Source organism: Oncorhynchus nerka, linkage group LG25, assembly GCF_034236695.1.
Source record: "Oncorhynchus nerka isolate Pitt River linkage group LG25, Oner_Uvic_2.0, whole genome shotgun sequence".
Lineage (NCBI taxonomy): Eukaryota > Metazoa > Chordata > Actinopteri > Salmoniformes > Salmonidae > Oncorhynchus > Oncorhynchus nerka.
This window is the reverse complement of record NC_088420.1, coordinates 46,233,661-46,249,400: the sequence shown is the minus strand read 5'-3', so window position 1 is coordinate 46,249,400 and position 15,740 is coordinate 46,233,661. Positions and strand designations below refer to the sequence as shown.

General features: G+C 44.2%; 1 protein-coding gene across 3 annotated transcripts in view; it reads right to left on the bottom strand.

Annotated features, from left to right (window-relative positions):
* The window catches only part of si:ch211-1e14.1 (UPF0606 protein KIAA1549), a 97,276-nt gene that overhangs the window by 17,673 nt on the left and 63,863 nt on the right, over positions 1–15,740 (bottom strand). For 2 of the 3 annotated variants that reach the window (XM_029634619.2, XM_029634621.2), the window contains exons 12-18: positions 9,152–9,378; positions 7,729–7,871; positions 6,174–6,394; positions 5,282–5,517; positions 4,404–4,548; positions 3,528–3,848; positions 1,817–1,869 (exon numbers count right to left, since the gene is read on the bottom strand). In XM_029634619.2, coding sequence (XP_029490479.1) covers positions 1,817–1,869; positions 3,528–3,848; positions 4,404–4,548; positions 5,282–5,517; positions 6,174–6,394; positions 7,729–7,871; positions 9,152–9,378 — 1,346 coding nt within the window. The remainder of the gene's footprint in view (positions 1–1,816; positions 1,870–3,527; positions 3,849–4,403; positions 4,549–5,281; positions 5,518–6,173; positions 6,395–7,728; positions 7,872–9,151; positions 9,379–15,740) is intronic. The other variant, XM_029634620.2, reaches the window with a different exon arrangement.

Sequence of the window (15,740 nt, the reverse complement as noted above, 5' to 3'; positions counted from 1 at the left end):
CGTGCCCCAGGACTACCTGACATGATGACTCCTTGCTGTCCCCAGTCCACCTGACTGTGCTGCTGCTCCAGTTTCAACTGTTCTGCCTTATTATTATTCGACCATGCTGGTCATTTATGAACATTTGAACATCTTGGTCATGTTCTGTTATAATCTCTACCCGGCACAGCCAGAAGAGGACTGGCCACCCCACATAGCCTGGTTCCTCTCTAGGTTTCTTCCTAGGTTTTGGCCTTTCTAGGGAGTTTTTCCTAGCCACCGTGCTTTTACACCTGCATTGTTTGCTGTTTGGGGTTTTAGGCTGGGTTTCTGTACAGCACTTTGAGATATCAGCTGATGTACGAAGGGCTATATAAATAAATTTGATTTGATTTGAACTCCAGTGGGTCAGAAGTTTACATACACTAAGTTGACTGTGCCAGAAAATGATGTCATGGCTTTAGAAGCTACTGATAGGCTGATTGACATCATTTGAGTTAATTGGAGGTGTACCTGTGGATGTATTTCAAGGCCTACCTTCAAACTCAGTGCCTCTTTGCTTGACATCATGCGAAAATCTAAATAAATCAGCCAAGACCTCAGAAAAAAAATGTAGACCTGCACAAGTGTGGTTCATCCTTGGGAGCAATTTCCAAACGCCTGAAGGTACAACGTTCATCTGTACAAACAATAGTATGCAAGTATAAACACAATGGAACCACGCTGCTGTCATACCACTCAGGATGGAGACGCGTTCTGTCTCCTAGAGATGAACGCACTTTGGTGTGAAAAGTGCAAATCAATCCCAGAACAACAAAGGACATTGTGAAGATGCTGGAGGAAACAGGTACAAAAGTATCTATATCCACAGTAAAACGAATCCTATATCGACATAACCTGAAAGGCCACTCAGCAAGGAAGAAGCCACTGCTCCAAAACCACCATAAAAAAGCCAGACTATGGTTTGCAACTGCACATGGGGACAAAGATCATACTTTTTGGAGAAATGTCCTCTGGTCTGATGAAACAAAAAGTGAACTGTTTGGCCATAATGACCATAGTTATGTTTGGAGGAAAAAGGTGGGCTTGCAAGCCAAAGAACTCTATCCCAACTGTGAAGCATGGGAGTGGCAGCATCATGTTGTGGGGGTGCTTTGCTGCAGGAGGGACTGGTGCACTTCACAAAATAGATGGCATCATGAGGATGCAAAATGATGTGGATATATTGAAGCAACATCTCAAGACATCAGTCAGGAAGTTAAAGCTTGGTCACAAATGGGTCTTCCAATTGGACAACGACCCCAAGCATACTTCCAAAGTTGTGGCAAAATGGCTAAAGGACAACAAAGTCAAGGCATTGGAGTGGCCATCACAAAGCCCTAACCTCAATCCTATAGAAAATTTGTGGGCAGAACTGAAAAAGCATGTGCGAGCAAGGATGCCTACAAACCTGACTCAGTTACACCAGCTTTGTCAGGAGGAATGGGCCAAAATTCACCCAATTTATTGTGGGACGCTTGTGGAAGGCTACCTGAAACGTTTGACCCAAGAAAAAACAATTTAAAGTCAACGCTACCAAATACTAATTGAGTGTATGTAAACTTCTGACCCACTGGGAATATGATGAAAGAAATAAAAGCTGAAATAAATTATTCTCTCTACTATTATTCTGACATATCACATTCTTAAAATAAAGTGGTGATCCTAACTGACCTAATTTTTACTTGGATTAAATTTCAGGAATTGTGAAAAACTGAGTTTAAATGTATTTGGTTAAAGTGTATGTAAACTTCCAACTTCAGATGTAGGTATTGTATCTCTATGGTAAGCTACTCACCGCTGTAGTAAGCCTTGGACTGAAGGAGGGGACATTCCTAACTCAGCGTATCTCTGAGGAGAGAGACATTTTATCAGGACAAAGACACACAGACACTGGGATGGACAAGTAAAGATTACAGGGACCTCACTGAAGCGTGCAGATCATGTACAATCAAAACCGATATCACCCACTAACACAGTATATATCCAGATAAAGCACTTTACACACAAAAGGCTGGAGCATAATATTGATATTTATGTTGATTGAATTGTACATTACGCCATGATAGATTTTGGCTGAGAGTCTAACATCGTACAGCACACTAAGCGTTGGTGTTTTGCTGGGAGACATGGAGAAATAGCCTATGGGATTCTCTTGTTTCAGCTGGATGTTGTTTTCCTGCTCTAAAAGTGACCTTTCAGAGCACATTAATGCACTGAACCAGAACAAGCACTGAGAATGGCTTTTATGAGAGCACAGATGAATTTAGAGCTCTCTCTACACCTGAGGTAGCCAACTGTCTTTATTGGGCTGGTTTTAGACAACATAGCTATTACTCTGATAAGACGTCTGTATGAATTTAAAATGACTGGGAGTGAACTTTATAAAACTAAATAGGAAAGGTCAAAGAAAATGTTCATAAAGAAAGCTGAAGAGACTAACCTTTATTTGCTCTTATCAAATGTATTAAGTTCTGCTCTTGCCTCACATGCCCTAAAATCAACTTTGAACAGCAGAAGGTTATATATTTAAGAAAGGAATGCAGTGTACATTTAAAGCACTGGCATATCCACTACTATTGTATTATACATATAGTGCTGGTATTTGTTTGAAGAGGTTGAATCTGGACTGGAAACTCCCTAATATATATAATTTATGATAAACAGCTCCTTTCTCACATTTGAATGTATATTATATTGTAAATCTTCCTAATATGATCAGTGTAATCGGGAACACACGCTATAGCAGTAATCTCATATAACCACACGTAACACAATGCAGTATCTTATCATTTAATTCATTAGCATGGTACCGCCTTGAGGGCAATTACGAACTGGTCATTTTCTTTTTTTAAGCACAGTCAATGGGTTGCTGCATTGCACGTTAAACAGAGGACTGTGCTGTAGTGTTTTGTTGCGCCTTATGGTAAATAACCATACCAAACCTCCAGCAGCCTTACGTCTCATATGGTTGGGCTGTGCAGCTCACATGTCCTAAGATTTAGGAGTTTGTTAGGAACATATGTACAGTATTACTGTAGACTTATGGCTCGCGCAATGTACTGTAGTTGTGTGCAGCTGCATGAAGGTCTCGTGCTGTAGTAATGTGGAGTTGAGTGGGGTCAGGGGGCTGGGTGGGCGAGACAGACGGAGACTTCCTTCACTGATTAGTAACTAAGAAGATCTAATTCAACCAGAACATGTTGTAAATGTAGTGTGTCTGTGCGGAGAGTCAAACTGACAGTGAAAACCTGAGAGTGGCGAGGTAAAGGAGGAAAAAGAGTCAATCGTGACGTATGTAACAGTTATCCATATTACATTAGGAAAACGGTGCACTGCTGCACCTCACGCTTACGAAAGCCGGTGAAAAAAACCTTGAACTTACGAGACACCCTTCGGTGTTGCACTCGTCTGTAGCAGGACAAGGACCAAGCAGGAGAGCTGTCAGTAGTCCCCAGAGGTGTTAGTGAATCAATAGAGCTGTGGAGGGGGAGGCCATACAGACTCACCGAGGAGAAGGGGCTGAGTGCTGGGTAAGACGAGCCCCAGGGGCGGGTTCCACCGCGTGGTGGGGGGCTGGAGCTGGGGAGGTTGGAGTTGACACCAGTTTGGGTGAGGCCGGCCGTGCTGCCCTGGGAGTTGGGTGAGACCAGGGCAAAGGCATCGTCCAGCAGAGAGTGCATCTGCTGCCGGGCCTCCTCGATGGAGGGCTGTGGGGGCATGTAGGGGGGCGGAGGAGGGGCATGCCCCGGAGGGGGCGAGTTGGGGCCCAGGAAGACGTCGTCGTTGGGGGAGGGGGTCCCGGACTCTGGGGCCTGGTCAGGGTCCGACTGGGAACAATAAGAGACTAGATTTGACTAATGTATTACTAATGTAAAGAAGGGAGGAGAAAGATGGTCATTAGCCAAAGCCATTATACACATCATGACTCTAATATTCATTCAGATCAGTTTGGAGTTGGACATTTTTTTATTTTACCTTTATTTAACCAGGCAAGTCAGTTAAGAACAAATTCTTATTGTCAATGACGGCCTAGGAACAGTGGGTTAACTGCCTGTTCAGGGGCAGAACGACAGATTTGTACCTTGTCAGCTCGGGGGTTTGAACTTGCAACCTTCCGGTTACTAGTCCAACGCTCTAACCACTAGGCTACCCTCTGAAAAATTATTATTGTTACTTTTTTTAATCACAAAAATGTGATTCTGTTATATTTTTGTAATAATGCCAAAAGGAACAGAAATGTTTTATGTACGTTACATCTGGACCCCGACCAAGAAGACATTCCTCTCCGTTGACAACATAAAAGCACCTTTTACTCTCTGACTGAGATTTCTATTGTGTGTGTGTGTGTGTGTGTATACAATATGCTCCACAGGTATACCCACCACATAGGCCACATTGTTGACCCCAGGGTATTTCCTGTAGGTGCCGTCGCTGTCGTTGGAGATGAGGCGGTCCTTGTCTGCGTCCGTCAGGCTGCCGTTCAGCTGGTGCTTCTTCTTCTGCTTGGGAGAACGCCTCCCCCTGCCACTGAGAGAGAGAGAGAGAGATGTCAATACAGAGTAGCAGCACATACAGTATTATGGAAGGGCAAACAAACACACTGAAATGGCACCCTATTCCCTCCAGTTAACTATTTTTGACCAGTTGGTCTAAAAATGGCACTAATCTTTATATAGTGCACTACTGTTAAGCTGCACTCAAAAGTAGTGCACTATATATATAGGAAATAGGGAGCCATTTCCGACGCAGGGACAGAATCAAAGGGTTTAGGCCTGGACTCTTATCTACTGGTCGTTTGGAATGGAATGGAGGCCCGGCAATCTGAATAGACATCAAACGTGAGGGTTTTTTATTCAATGGGAGACATCTTTATCTTTCTCCCTAAAATGTTAGCAAACTGAAGGTGCATTTTTAAAAACTCCCTTCTACTTTTCCACTGTCTCAACTACTCTCCTACCGGTAGGACACTTTTCCTCATTGTGACTGCAAAAAACACCGGAAGTTTCTCCCAAGTTCAAAGTGATCAAAGCGAATTAGTCTAGATGTTTCTGGGGGGCGTATAGCTCCAAAAATGAATTTTCTCTGTCAGTCATCAGTGAAGAAAAGCTGGATGACATTCTCTTGAGAAAAAGTTCAGAATCGTGGTATCTTTTATAATGAGAAACATACAGCAGCTCCCTCAGGTACATTTACTGCACAACCACGCATGCACACCCCTCACTGTGTGCACCCTACCCCTCCCAAACCCCAAATAACTGACCTCTTTTTAGGCTCCATGAACAGCGAGGCCATGTGGATGTCGGGGTCCAGGATCTTGTCGATCTGCATCTGGGCCTTGTGGTAGATGCGGTCCTGGTCCTTGGGGTCAGTGGTCAGACCGTTGTCCACCAGGTCGTCCATGGCAGGGAAGTCATAGTGACCCTTCCTCTTGGCCCGCAGGCGGATCTTGTTCCGGTGGTGCTCGATCTCAGACTTGTGCCTCAACGCCACCTGGGTCTTAATAACAACAGCCAGACATGACTGCAGTGACTCACTTGGCCAGATGCAGCTTTACTATACGTACTGCACACTTCATTTGACCTTGATTTATACAGGTGAGTCTGACTGAGGATGACATCTCCTTTGTCTGTACACTCTTCAGAGAAAAAGGTGCTATCTGGAAGCTTAAAGGGTTCTTCGGCTGTCCCCGTAGGACACGGGCGTCAAACTCACTCCAAGCAGGGCCATGTGTCCGTGGGTTTTCGCTCCTCCCTTGTACGCTAATTAGTAAGGAACTCCCCTCACCTGGTTGTCTAGGTCCTCCGTGGAATGTGTTTGACACCCCTGCCATTGGAGAACCCTTTGAATAAGCCTTTTTGGTTCCAGGTAGAACCCTTTTGGGTTCCATTAACCATTTTTGGTCCCAAGTAGAACCCTTTTTTTGGTTCCAGGTAGAACCCTTCTTTGGTTCCATGGAACCAAAAAAGGGTTCTACCTGGAACCAAAAAGGGTTCTCCTACGGGGACAGCCGAAGAACCCTTGTGGATGTCCAGACAGTGGGGAGACTAGAGAGGATCAAGAAACTCATATTAGAATTTACTGTTCATTACTGTAACCTGCCTTTATGTGTCTGAGGAAGGGTGTTAGTGGTTCCTAGAGGTTCAGCGTCTCACCTCCTTGTTGAAGATGTTGTGTGTTTCTTGCCCACTACCATTGATACCGTTGACAGTGGCACCGTGGTGCCGGGCTGGGAAGGCCATGGGCTGCATGGCGATCAGCTGGATCTTATTGGACAAGCGGCGGCTGTCGTCGGCCGAGCGGGACATGCGGTCCACATGCTCGAAGATGGAGGCCGACGACAGCTGCTCATCATGGCCGTTCATGGGTGGAGGACCTGAGGGGGACCAGGGAGGAAGACTAAGGTCAACATCACAGCCAGGCAAGTTTGTGATAGAACTTACAGGTGTCATGCAACTATTTTCACCACCAGGGGGCAGATCCTTTGAAATAGATTCACTGAACAGTGTACTTACTACACAGGCATGAAACTGCATTCAATCGGATTACTACTTTTAACATGATCAAGATATGTTTATATATGTATTCCAATGTAAGCTAATGTTTTTTTTTTTGGGGGGGGAGCTACAACAAGAGAAAGGCAAGTTCATGGCAAAGCTAACGTTAAAACTACTGTTGTTCAAGAACATTCATTGCTCCCCATCTCTGGGACGACACATCTGACTTCTGAATAGTGGTGATTGATGAGAAGCACGACACAAAGCAACCACAACACAACGGACGTCACGGTCGCACAGACAGCAGCTACAGGTCCCAAAAGCCTCAATACAGAGAGAAGTTGAACTGACAGAAAGCAAAACTCTTACCAATTCTATTCTTCCCTGAAAGCCAAAACAGACAAGACAGAGAAAGTGAAGTCACGGGAAAACAACGGACAGACAGATTCAAGTTAAACAGATGACAAGGTAATTCTGTTTAAAACATATCCATGTAGGCTAAAGTCTCTCCCTACCATTTCTACGGGACTAAGTCAGCGGCAGACCCAGAGCAAATACTGGAGGAGTCGGACATCGCTCTGCACTACATCATCACTGGTGTGTATACACTACTCTGAGTGCTATGTCAGGTCTTTGACCATCCACAGCAGAGGGTCATTTAGAAGAAGAAATTCCAGTGCTGATAACATCCTGTCTCCTGGCCTCAGCCAAGCCTATTTAGACTGTGGAGAGAAGCGAAGGAGCCTCTGTTTAGCATGTTGAGTAGCAGCCCTGAGAGGTAGTGTGTGTGTGTGTGTGTGTGTGTCAGTGTGTGTGTGTAAGTACTGTAGCGTGCAAGAGGAAGGGCTTTGAGGTCGTACTGCTGGAGCCATTCCTCTGTGGTGAGTCAGGTTCAGTCTGTGCCTGGCTGGCGTTGTCTCGGTCTCTGTCTGCACAGTGTACACACCCAGCAACCAGGCCAGAGTGGTACTACACTGGTCTTTCAACAGACTGTCAGACATACTACCTGCCTCGCTTTCACGCTAACTCAGTCTCTCCCCCTTCTCTTGCTCTCTGTCCCTCTCTGTCCCTCTCTGTTCCTCCTTCACTCCGGGTCTGTCTATCAGTTGCTTGTTTCTCTTCCTCCAAGTCTCTATTTCCCTTGTTTTTCCTCTCTCCCTCACTGCTCCCCTGCCCCGCCTCCTCTTCTCTCTATGTTGCCATGGACACTTGCCATTTAAAACATTGATGGGGATCTTGCGGGCCTGCTTGCTGTCGTTTGGCGTGGCGATAGCTCTCAGGTTCTCCTCGGCTGACTCCCTCTCACGATCACTGGACCCAGCACTCACCATGGAGTCCCCGTCCGATGGAGAGATCCTGTCCCCGGAAAGACACACACAAACTTGTCATGTTCGTACAAACACGCGAGCACGCACACACACAAACATGCTTACACACGTATACACAATTCCGAAGCGCTATATACTATATAGAATGAAAACAACAGTGCTTTTCAACAGTGCTTTTCGTTTGTAATGGCTTTTTCTCAAAAGAAAAAAGCTTTTTGTCATAATCTATCACTAGGATTATTCCCATTGACAGCATAATTAAGTTCCTAACTTGGTAGAGCAGCTCTCCAGAGTCAAGGACATGTCAATATCAATCCTCTCTTTCAATCATTACCACTCTAATCCCCTACATTAGTGACAATGTGACAGCAAACTATCACACACATTCAGAATGCTGACTGCCACTCCTGCATTCAAGCCTAAATGATCTGCTATTAGCTGAAGCAATTAGCGAGGAGAAATGATCTTTCAGTCAGAGCGTCTCCCATCTCACGAAAATAGACCATCACGTATTGACACCATTGATTTAGCTGTTCGGCAGTGGGGAGGCCAGTGATAGGCTACTCTACACAAACTGCTAACCCTGCTGTGTGGGTCATGGGACAGAACATGAACTGAGCTGTCCACAGTAGGTCAGAAAGGAAGTACAGTGGGGAGAACAAGTATTTGATAACCTGCAAAATCGGCAGTGTTTCCTACTTACAAAGCATGTAGAGGTCTGTCATTTTTAACATAGGTACACTTCAACTGTGAGAGACGGAATCTAAAACAAAAATCCAGAAAATCACATTGTATTATTTTTAAGTAATTCATTTGCATTTTATTGCATGATAAAAAATTACAGACCTCTACATGCTTTGTAAGTGGGGAAACCTGCAAAATCAGCAATGTATGAAATACTTCTTCTCCCCACTGTATATGTCACTGCTTTTACATTTTCTACCAGGATTATGTATCATAATATTTCATTTGTAAAGCGCATTTCCCACGCTCAATGTGCACAAGGTAGAAACCAAAACACAAAACAAAGCTCAGCAACAATACATCAAAAAGTAGAAAAAACAATCACAATATATTAAACAATTACCTACTAAAATATAGACTATATGGCATTTCTATAGAAGGAAACCCCTTTAACAAAATACATCAAATGTCTAGTGTACTGCATTAATAATTGATTAAGATGGGCTTTGTGAATGGAACATCTTTTAAAACCTGTCTACTGGAATCTCCCTGCTGAGGTGAATGAGGCAGAGCTGCACAGCCAGCCAGCACCACACACAGACACACACAGTGGGGGCTACTGACCTTCCTCGTCTGCGTGCGCTGCGGGAGGCCTTGGTGGAGGAGACTGAGGTCCCCTTTGACTTAGGGGTGGGGACCTCGCCGTACTCCGATGCGGCTTCCTTGGAGCTGAGGTTGGGCAGGGGAGGGCCGGGGGCGCCGGCCTCCTGGATTACCATGATGTCATCCTTACTGTGCTGGCCCAGGTGCAGCTTGGCAAAGTCAAAGCCCTTCACACTGGGAGCCTGGAGCTGGCAAGGAGGAGGATAGAGGACACACAGAGGAGGAATGGCGAGACAGAGGGAGGGAGATAGAGAGAGAGAAACAGAGGGCGGAGGGAGAGAGGAGGGGGATAAAAGAGAGAAGAGAGGAACAGGAGCAGGAGGATATATAACAAGGAAAATGGAGAGATTGAGATTGGAGGTGAGAGGGAGAATAAAAACAATAAGTCATCGATTTGCCAGCAGCTTTCAGAGTCGAAGGACGATGTCATCAGACAGATATACGACCGCAGCGGGAGGGAGGACAGACAGACAGAAGTAGGCCAGGCAGGCTGCCTTTCCCCCCAGGAGAGAGAGAAGTGAGCGAGCGAAGCGACAGAGAGATGGAGGGGTAGTGAATTGTGAGTGACTGGGGCTGACTGAGTGATGGGGAGAGTGCAGGGAGAGTACAACAGGCATGAATGAATTAAAAGCAGAGGGATAGTAAAGTGGGGTAAACACAGGACTGTCTCTCTGTCTGCTATCAAGGGGGTTCGTGCACTGGAGTCTAAAGCCTCACGGGCTGTCTCACAACACAGGAGTAGACAGAGAGACCTGAGCTGTGTTAAGTTAGTGCAGTAAGTGGGTTTCTGGTGTTAAGAAATCAGTCAAGTCACAGGGATTCCTTATAGAATATTGAATGAAAAAGAGGAGACTGGTTGACACTGCCACTGACCCACACTATAACCCTCGACAGCATACATTAAATCGACATATGGGAATTGATTCTTCTGGTAGATCACACCACTTTCTCTAAAATGTCCTGCTCTGATGGAGTGAAACATGGATGGCTTCATGAGAGGCTTGCTCGATGTGCGTTTACCACTGGGTCCACTGGGAAGCTGTGTGCTGCTCTGCCTCTCTCCTCCCTTTCACTCTCTATTCTGCATGTTAATAGCTAATATCCCCTCAACATCGGACACGTTCTAATTTCAGACACTCTCTAGCTGTTGGAGAATGTGTGTGTATATATATATATATATATATATATATATACAGTTGAAGTCGGAAGTTTACATACACTTAGGTTGGAGTCATTAAAATGTCACAAATGTCTTGTTAACAAACTATAGTTTGGCAAGTCGGTTAGGACATCTACTTTGTGCATGACACATGTAATTTTTCCAACAATTGTTTACAGATTATTTCACTTATAATTCACAGTATCACAATTCCAGTGGGTCAGAAGTTTACATACACTAAGTTGACTGTGCCTTATAACAGCTTGGAAAATTCCAGAAAATTATGGCATGGCTTTATAAGCTTCTGATAGGTTGATTGACATCATTTGAGTCAATTGGAGGTGTACCAGTGGATGTATTTCAAGCCTTACCTTCAAACTCAGTGCCTCTTCGCTTGACATCATGGGAAAATCAAAAGAAATCAGCAAAGACCTCAGAAAAAAAATTGTAGACCTCCACAAGTCTGGTTCATCCTTGGGAGCAATTTCCAAATGCCTGAAGGTACCACGTTCATCTGTACAAACAATAGTATGCAAGCATAAACACCATGGGACCACGCAGCCGTCATACCGCTCAGGAAGGAGACGCGTTCTGTCTCCTAGAGATGAATGCACTTTGGTGTGAAAAGAGCAAATCAATCTCAGAACAGCAAAGGAAAGGACATTGTGAAGATGCTGGAGGAAACAGGTACAAAAGTATCTATATCCACAGTAAAACGAGTCCTATATCGACATAACCTGAAAGGCTGCTCAGCAAGGAAGAAGCCACTGCCCCAAAACCGCCATGAAAAAGCCAGACTACGGTTTGCAACTGCACATGGGGACAAAGATAGTACTTTTTGGAGAAATGTCCTCTGGTCTGATGAAACAAAAATAGAACTGTTTGGTCATAATGTCCATCATTATGTTTGGAGGAAAAAGGGGGAGGCTTGCAAGCCGAAGAACGGCAGCAGGTAGCCTAGTGGTTAGAGCGTTGGACTAGTAACCGAAAGGTTGCGAGATCGAATCCCCAAGCTGACGGTAAAAATCTGTCGTTCTTCCCCTGAACAAGGCAGTTAACCCACTGTTCCTAGGCTGTCATTGAAAATAAGAATTTGTTATTAACTAACTTGCCTAGTTAAATAAAGGTACAAGGTACACCATCATGTTGTGGTGGTGTTTTGCTGCAGGAGGGACTGGTGCACTTCACAAAATAGATGGCATCATGAGGAAAGTTATGTGGATATATTGCAGCAACATCTCAAGACATCAGTCAGGAAGTTAAAGCTTGGTCACAAATGGGTCTTTCAAATGGACAATGACCCCAAACATAATTCCAAAGTTGTGGCAAAATGGCTAAAGGACAACAAAGTCAGGGTATTGGAGTGGCCATCACAAAGCCCTGACCTCAATCCTATAGACATTTTGTGGGCAGAACTGAAAAAGTGTGTACAAACCTGACTCAGTTACACCAGCTCTGTCAGGAGGAATGAGCCAAAATTCACCCAACTTATTGTGGGAAGCTTGTGGAAGGCTACCTGAAACGTTTGACCCAAGTTAAACAATTTAAAGGCAATGCTACCAAATACTAATTGAGTGTATGTAAACTTCTGATCCACTGGGAATGTGATGAAAGAAATACAAGCTGAAATAAATCCTTCTCGCTACTATTATTCTGACATTTCACATTCTTAAAATAAAGTGGTGATCCTAACTGACCTAAGACAGGGAATGTTTACTAGGATTAAATGTCAGGAATTGTGATAAACTGAGTTTAAATGTATTTGGCTAAGGTGTATGTAAACTTCCGAATTCAACTGTATATATATATATATATATATATATATACACACATTTTGTGGGACACGCTGTATATTGTACAATTCGAATGTGCAGCAGACCACACCATTTAATATACAACTTTTTTTAACCTAAATGATTCATACTAATTCATATGTTAGTATTAAACTGTTATCTACTTTCTCAAAACATAAGATTAATCTGTAAAACAAATAATGAGACATTATTTGGTTACAACACTAAAGAAGATGTGGGTGAAGAACCATTTTTAAAAGTCTACAGGAGGGCGCAGCGGGCTGCGCAATGAAAAGTTGACAGGCAAGTCTTTTTTTACTGGAAGGTTAGCTTAGGATCTAGTTAAACACTTCGGATACGAGGTTGGTGTCTCTTTTTTGAACACAATGAAATGGATATATCTTGTAATAGAACAAAATAGTAAGGTGGCCAATAACTGGGGACTGTATGCCAATAATACGGGGCCGTATTTTTTTGTTGCTAAACCTCTTATCAAAAAGCTGATAGTAGTAGTATTTCAACTGAAATGTCAAACATGCTAATTGCTAACACGTTAGCGAACATTTTTTGCGACACGAATAATCACTAGACATTGATGGCTTGATCAAAAGATAACCCTGCTGAAGGTTATATATTTCTTAAACGCTGTTGAATATGCATATAATACAGGGTGCTACGCTAAGCTTTTGTCTTTGAGAGGGAAATCTCTCCAGTATGATAAACCGGGAATGCTAAGCAGTAAGCAGCCTTAGTCACCAACTGAATATCTTGGTAAAAACATCACTACCCCACCCAGATCTAGGCTATGCTACTGATTCTACTCACACACTATTCACTAAGTCGGGAGATAACAAAAGAGAGAAAAAAATATTGAAACCTTGGCCTAGTCTAATGGGAACTACAGTACTTACTAAAGACTGATACAGTACATTATAGTATGGTATCCATCCAATATATGGCCTGAGACTACAAAAACTATGATAAGCATCAAAAACATTGAAGCCAAGTATTCAAAAAATACTTTGTTTTATTATATGTAAACATGAGTACTGCGCCAAACTAGCTAACATCTCTGTGTGTCTCACCAAACGCTCTCTTAAGGCCTGGAAACAGGCCAACACGTCTAATAAGGAGAGGACTACTTCCTTTATACAGTACATTGTACCTTCTGCTTTGCCTTCTTCCCTTTCAACACTGTTTTCACTTTCTCCTTTTTCTCTTCCTCCTCATAGCTCTCACTTTTCTGCGTGGGCTTTGGTTTTGGCTTGGGAGGAGGAAGCTTTGGCCCCTGAGCCGATGGAGATCGATACATGTGATGAGTTGACAAGGTCTCTGGGTGTTCACTACCATGGGACTTCATTGCCCCTTCAGTACAGGGACAATATGCTACCATCCTCTGTTCACAACAACCAACGGATCCAAGTCCACTACACAACCCATTTTCTTCAGGGTCTTCTACAAACTACTTGCGTCTACTTTGTACCTTCCCCTTTTTCTCATCTTCTTCCTCCTCCTCTTCTTCTTCCTCATCCTCTTCCTCCTCACTCTCACTAAAGGTTATTTGCCTCTTGATTGAAAGAGGAGACCTTGATTCCCTGAACGGTGATTGAGTGGACTGAACAGAAACAGGAAAGAGAAATAGAAGTGGAAAGAGGGGATGTGTTATGTGATGATGGATGACAGAAGTGTTGGGCAGAGGTAGGGAACGATAGATGTGTCTGATCATCAATGTGTGTGTGTGTGTGTGTGTGTGTGTGTGTGTGTGTGAGGATAGAGATTAGACAGCCCCCAGCAGCAATAGGCAGAGCAGATCCTAACTGTCTGGATAGCAATGAGTGTGTATTATGCAGGGTGTCTGTGTGAGCGCATGCATGCGTATATGTGAGTGTGCGCATGTGTGTGAGTGTGTTACTGTCAGCCAGGGGGATCTTGCAGAACTGTGTAGAGCTGCAGTACAGCAGGGGCAGCCATGGGCAAGAACACAGCCGCTGTGCCTTACAGCAGTGAGAGCCAATTACTGTCAGGCTTGCCTGCCACATAGGGAGCTTGTGATCCTCTCTAATGCATGGGATGCTGCCACATAGGGAGCCTGTGATCCTTTCCATGAATACACTGGATCACTGGACAACAGGGGAGGGAGATGGGCTAAACTATATGGGAGTATAGAGTAGTAGTACTATCAACACAAGGGCAAAACTCCCACTTAAGTCACATTTTCACTTAGTCTCCAATTAACACCAAAACAATTCTACTTAAGTTGTAGGATTCACCCCAGAGACCCAGCCTGAGACTACCACAACCACCCTATATGGTGAGAACTACAGCCTTCCAATCATAACAAGGAAGTAGTGTCTCATACAGACATGGAGAAACAGAAGTGGTTTAGAGGAGTGCACTGCCAGGGAGATAGAGACCTAGATATGGATATGTCCTTTAGAGGGGCGATAACCGTATAACACAAGCAGTGGAGACACAGAGGTGTCGACTGGCTGATAACACATCACTCTCTATGCTGTGTGTGAAGGTGGAGGAAGAAAAATAGCTGTCAGTATCAGAGATAACTAAAAGTACAATGTACTACGCACAGAGATGCTGCAGATGGATATATATACAGTGGGGAGAACAAGTATTTGATACACTGCCGATTTTGCAGGTTTTCCTACTTACAAAGCATGTAGAGGTCTGGAATTTTTATCATAGGTACACTTCAACTGTGAGAGACGGAATCTAAAACAAAAATCCAGAAAATCACATTGTATGATTTTTAAGTAATTCATTTGTATTTTATTGCATGACATAAGTATTTGATACATCAGAAAAGCAGAACTTAATATTTGGTACAGAAACCCTTGTTTGCAATTACAGAGATCATACGTTTCCTGTAGTTCTTGACCAGGTTTGCACACACTGCAGCAGGGATTTTGGCCCACTCCTCCATACAGACCTTCTCCAGATCCTTCAGGTTTCGGGGCTGTCACTGTGCAATACGGACTTTCAGCTCCCTCCAAAGATTTCCTATTGGGTTCAGGTCTGGAGACTGGCTAGGCAACTCCAGGACCTTGAGATGCTTCTTACAGGGGGGCCACTCCTTAGTTGCCCTGGCTGTGTGTTTCAGGTCATTGTCATGCTGGAAGACCCAGCCACGACCCGTCTTCAATGCTCTTACTAAGGGAAGGAGGTTGTTGGCCAAGATCTCACGATATATGGCCCCATCCATCCTCCCCTCAATACGGTGCAGTCGTCCTGTCCCCTTTGCAGAAAAGCATCCCCAAAGAATGATGTTTCCATTGGGATAGTGTTCTTGGGGTTGTACTCATCCTTCTTCTTCCTCCAAACAAGTTAAGACCAAAAAGCTCTATATTTGTCTCATCAGACCACATGACCGTCTCCCATTCCTCCTCTGGATCATCCAGATGGTCATTGGCAAACTTCAGACGGGCCTGGACATGCGCTGGCTTGAGCAGGGGGACCTTGCATGCGCTGCAGGATTTTAATCCATGTCGGCGTAGTGTGTTACTAATGGTTTTCTTTGAGACTGTGGTTCCAGCTCTCTTCAGGTCATTGACCAGGTCCTGCCGTGTAGTTCTGGGCTGATCCC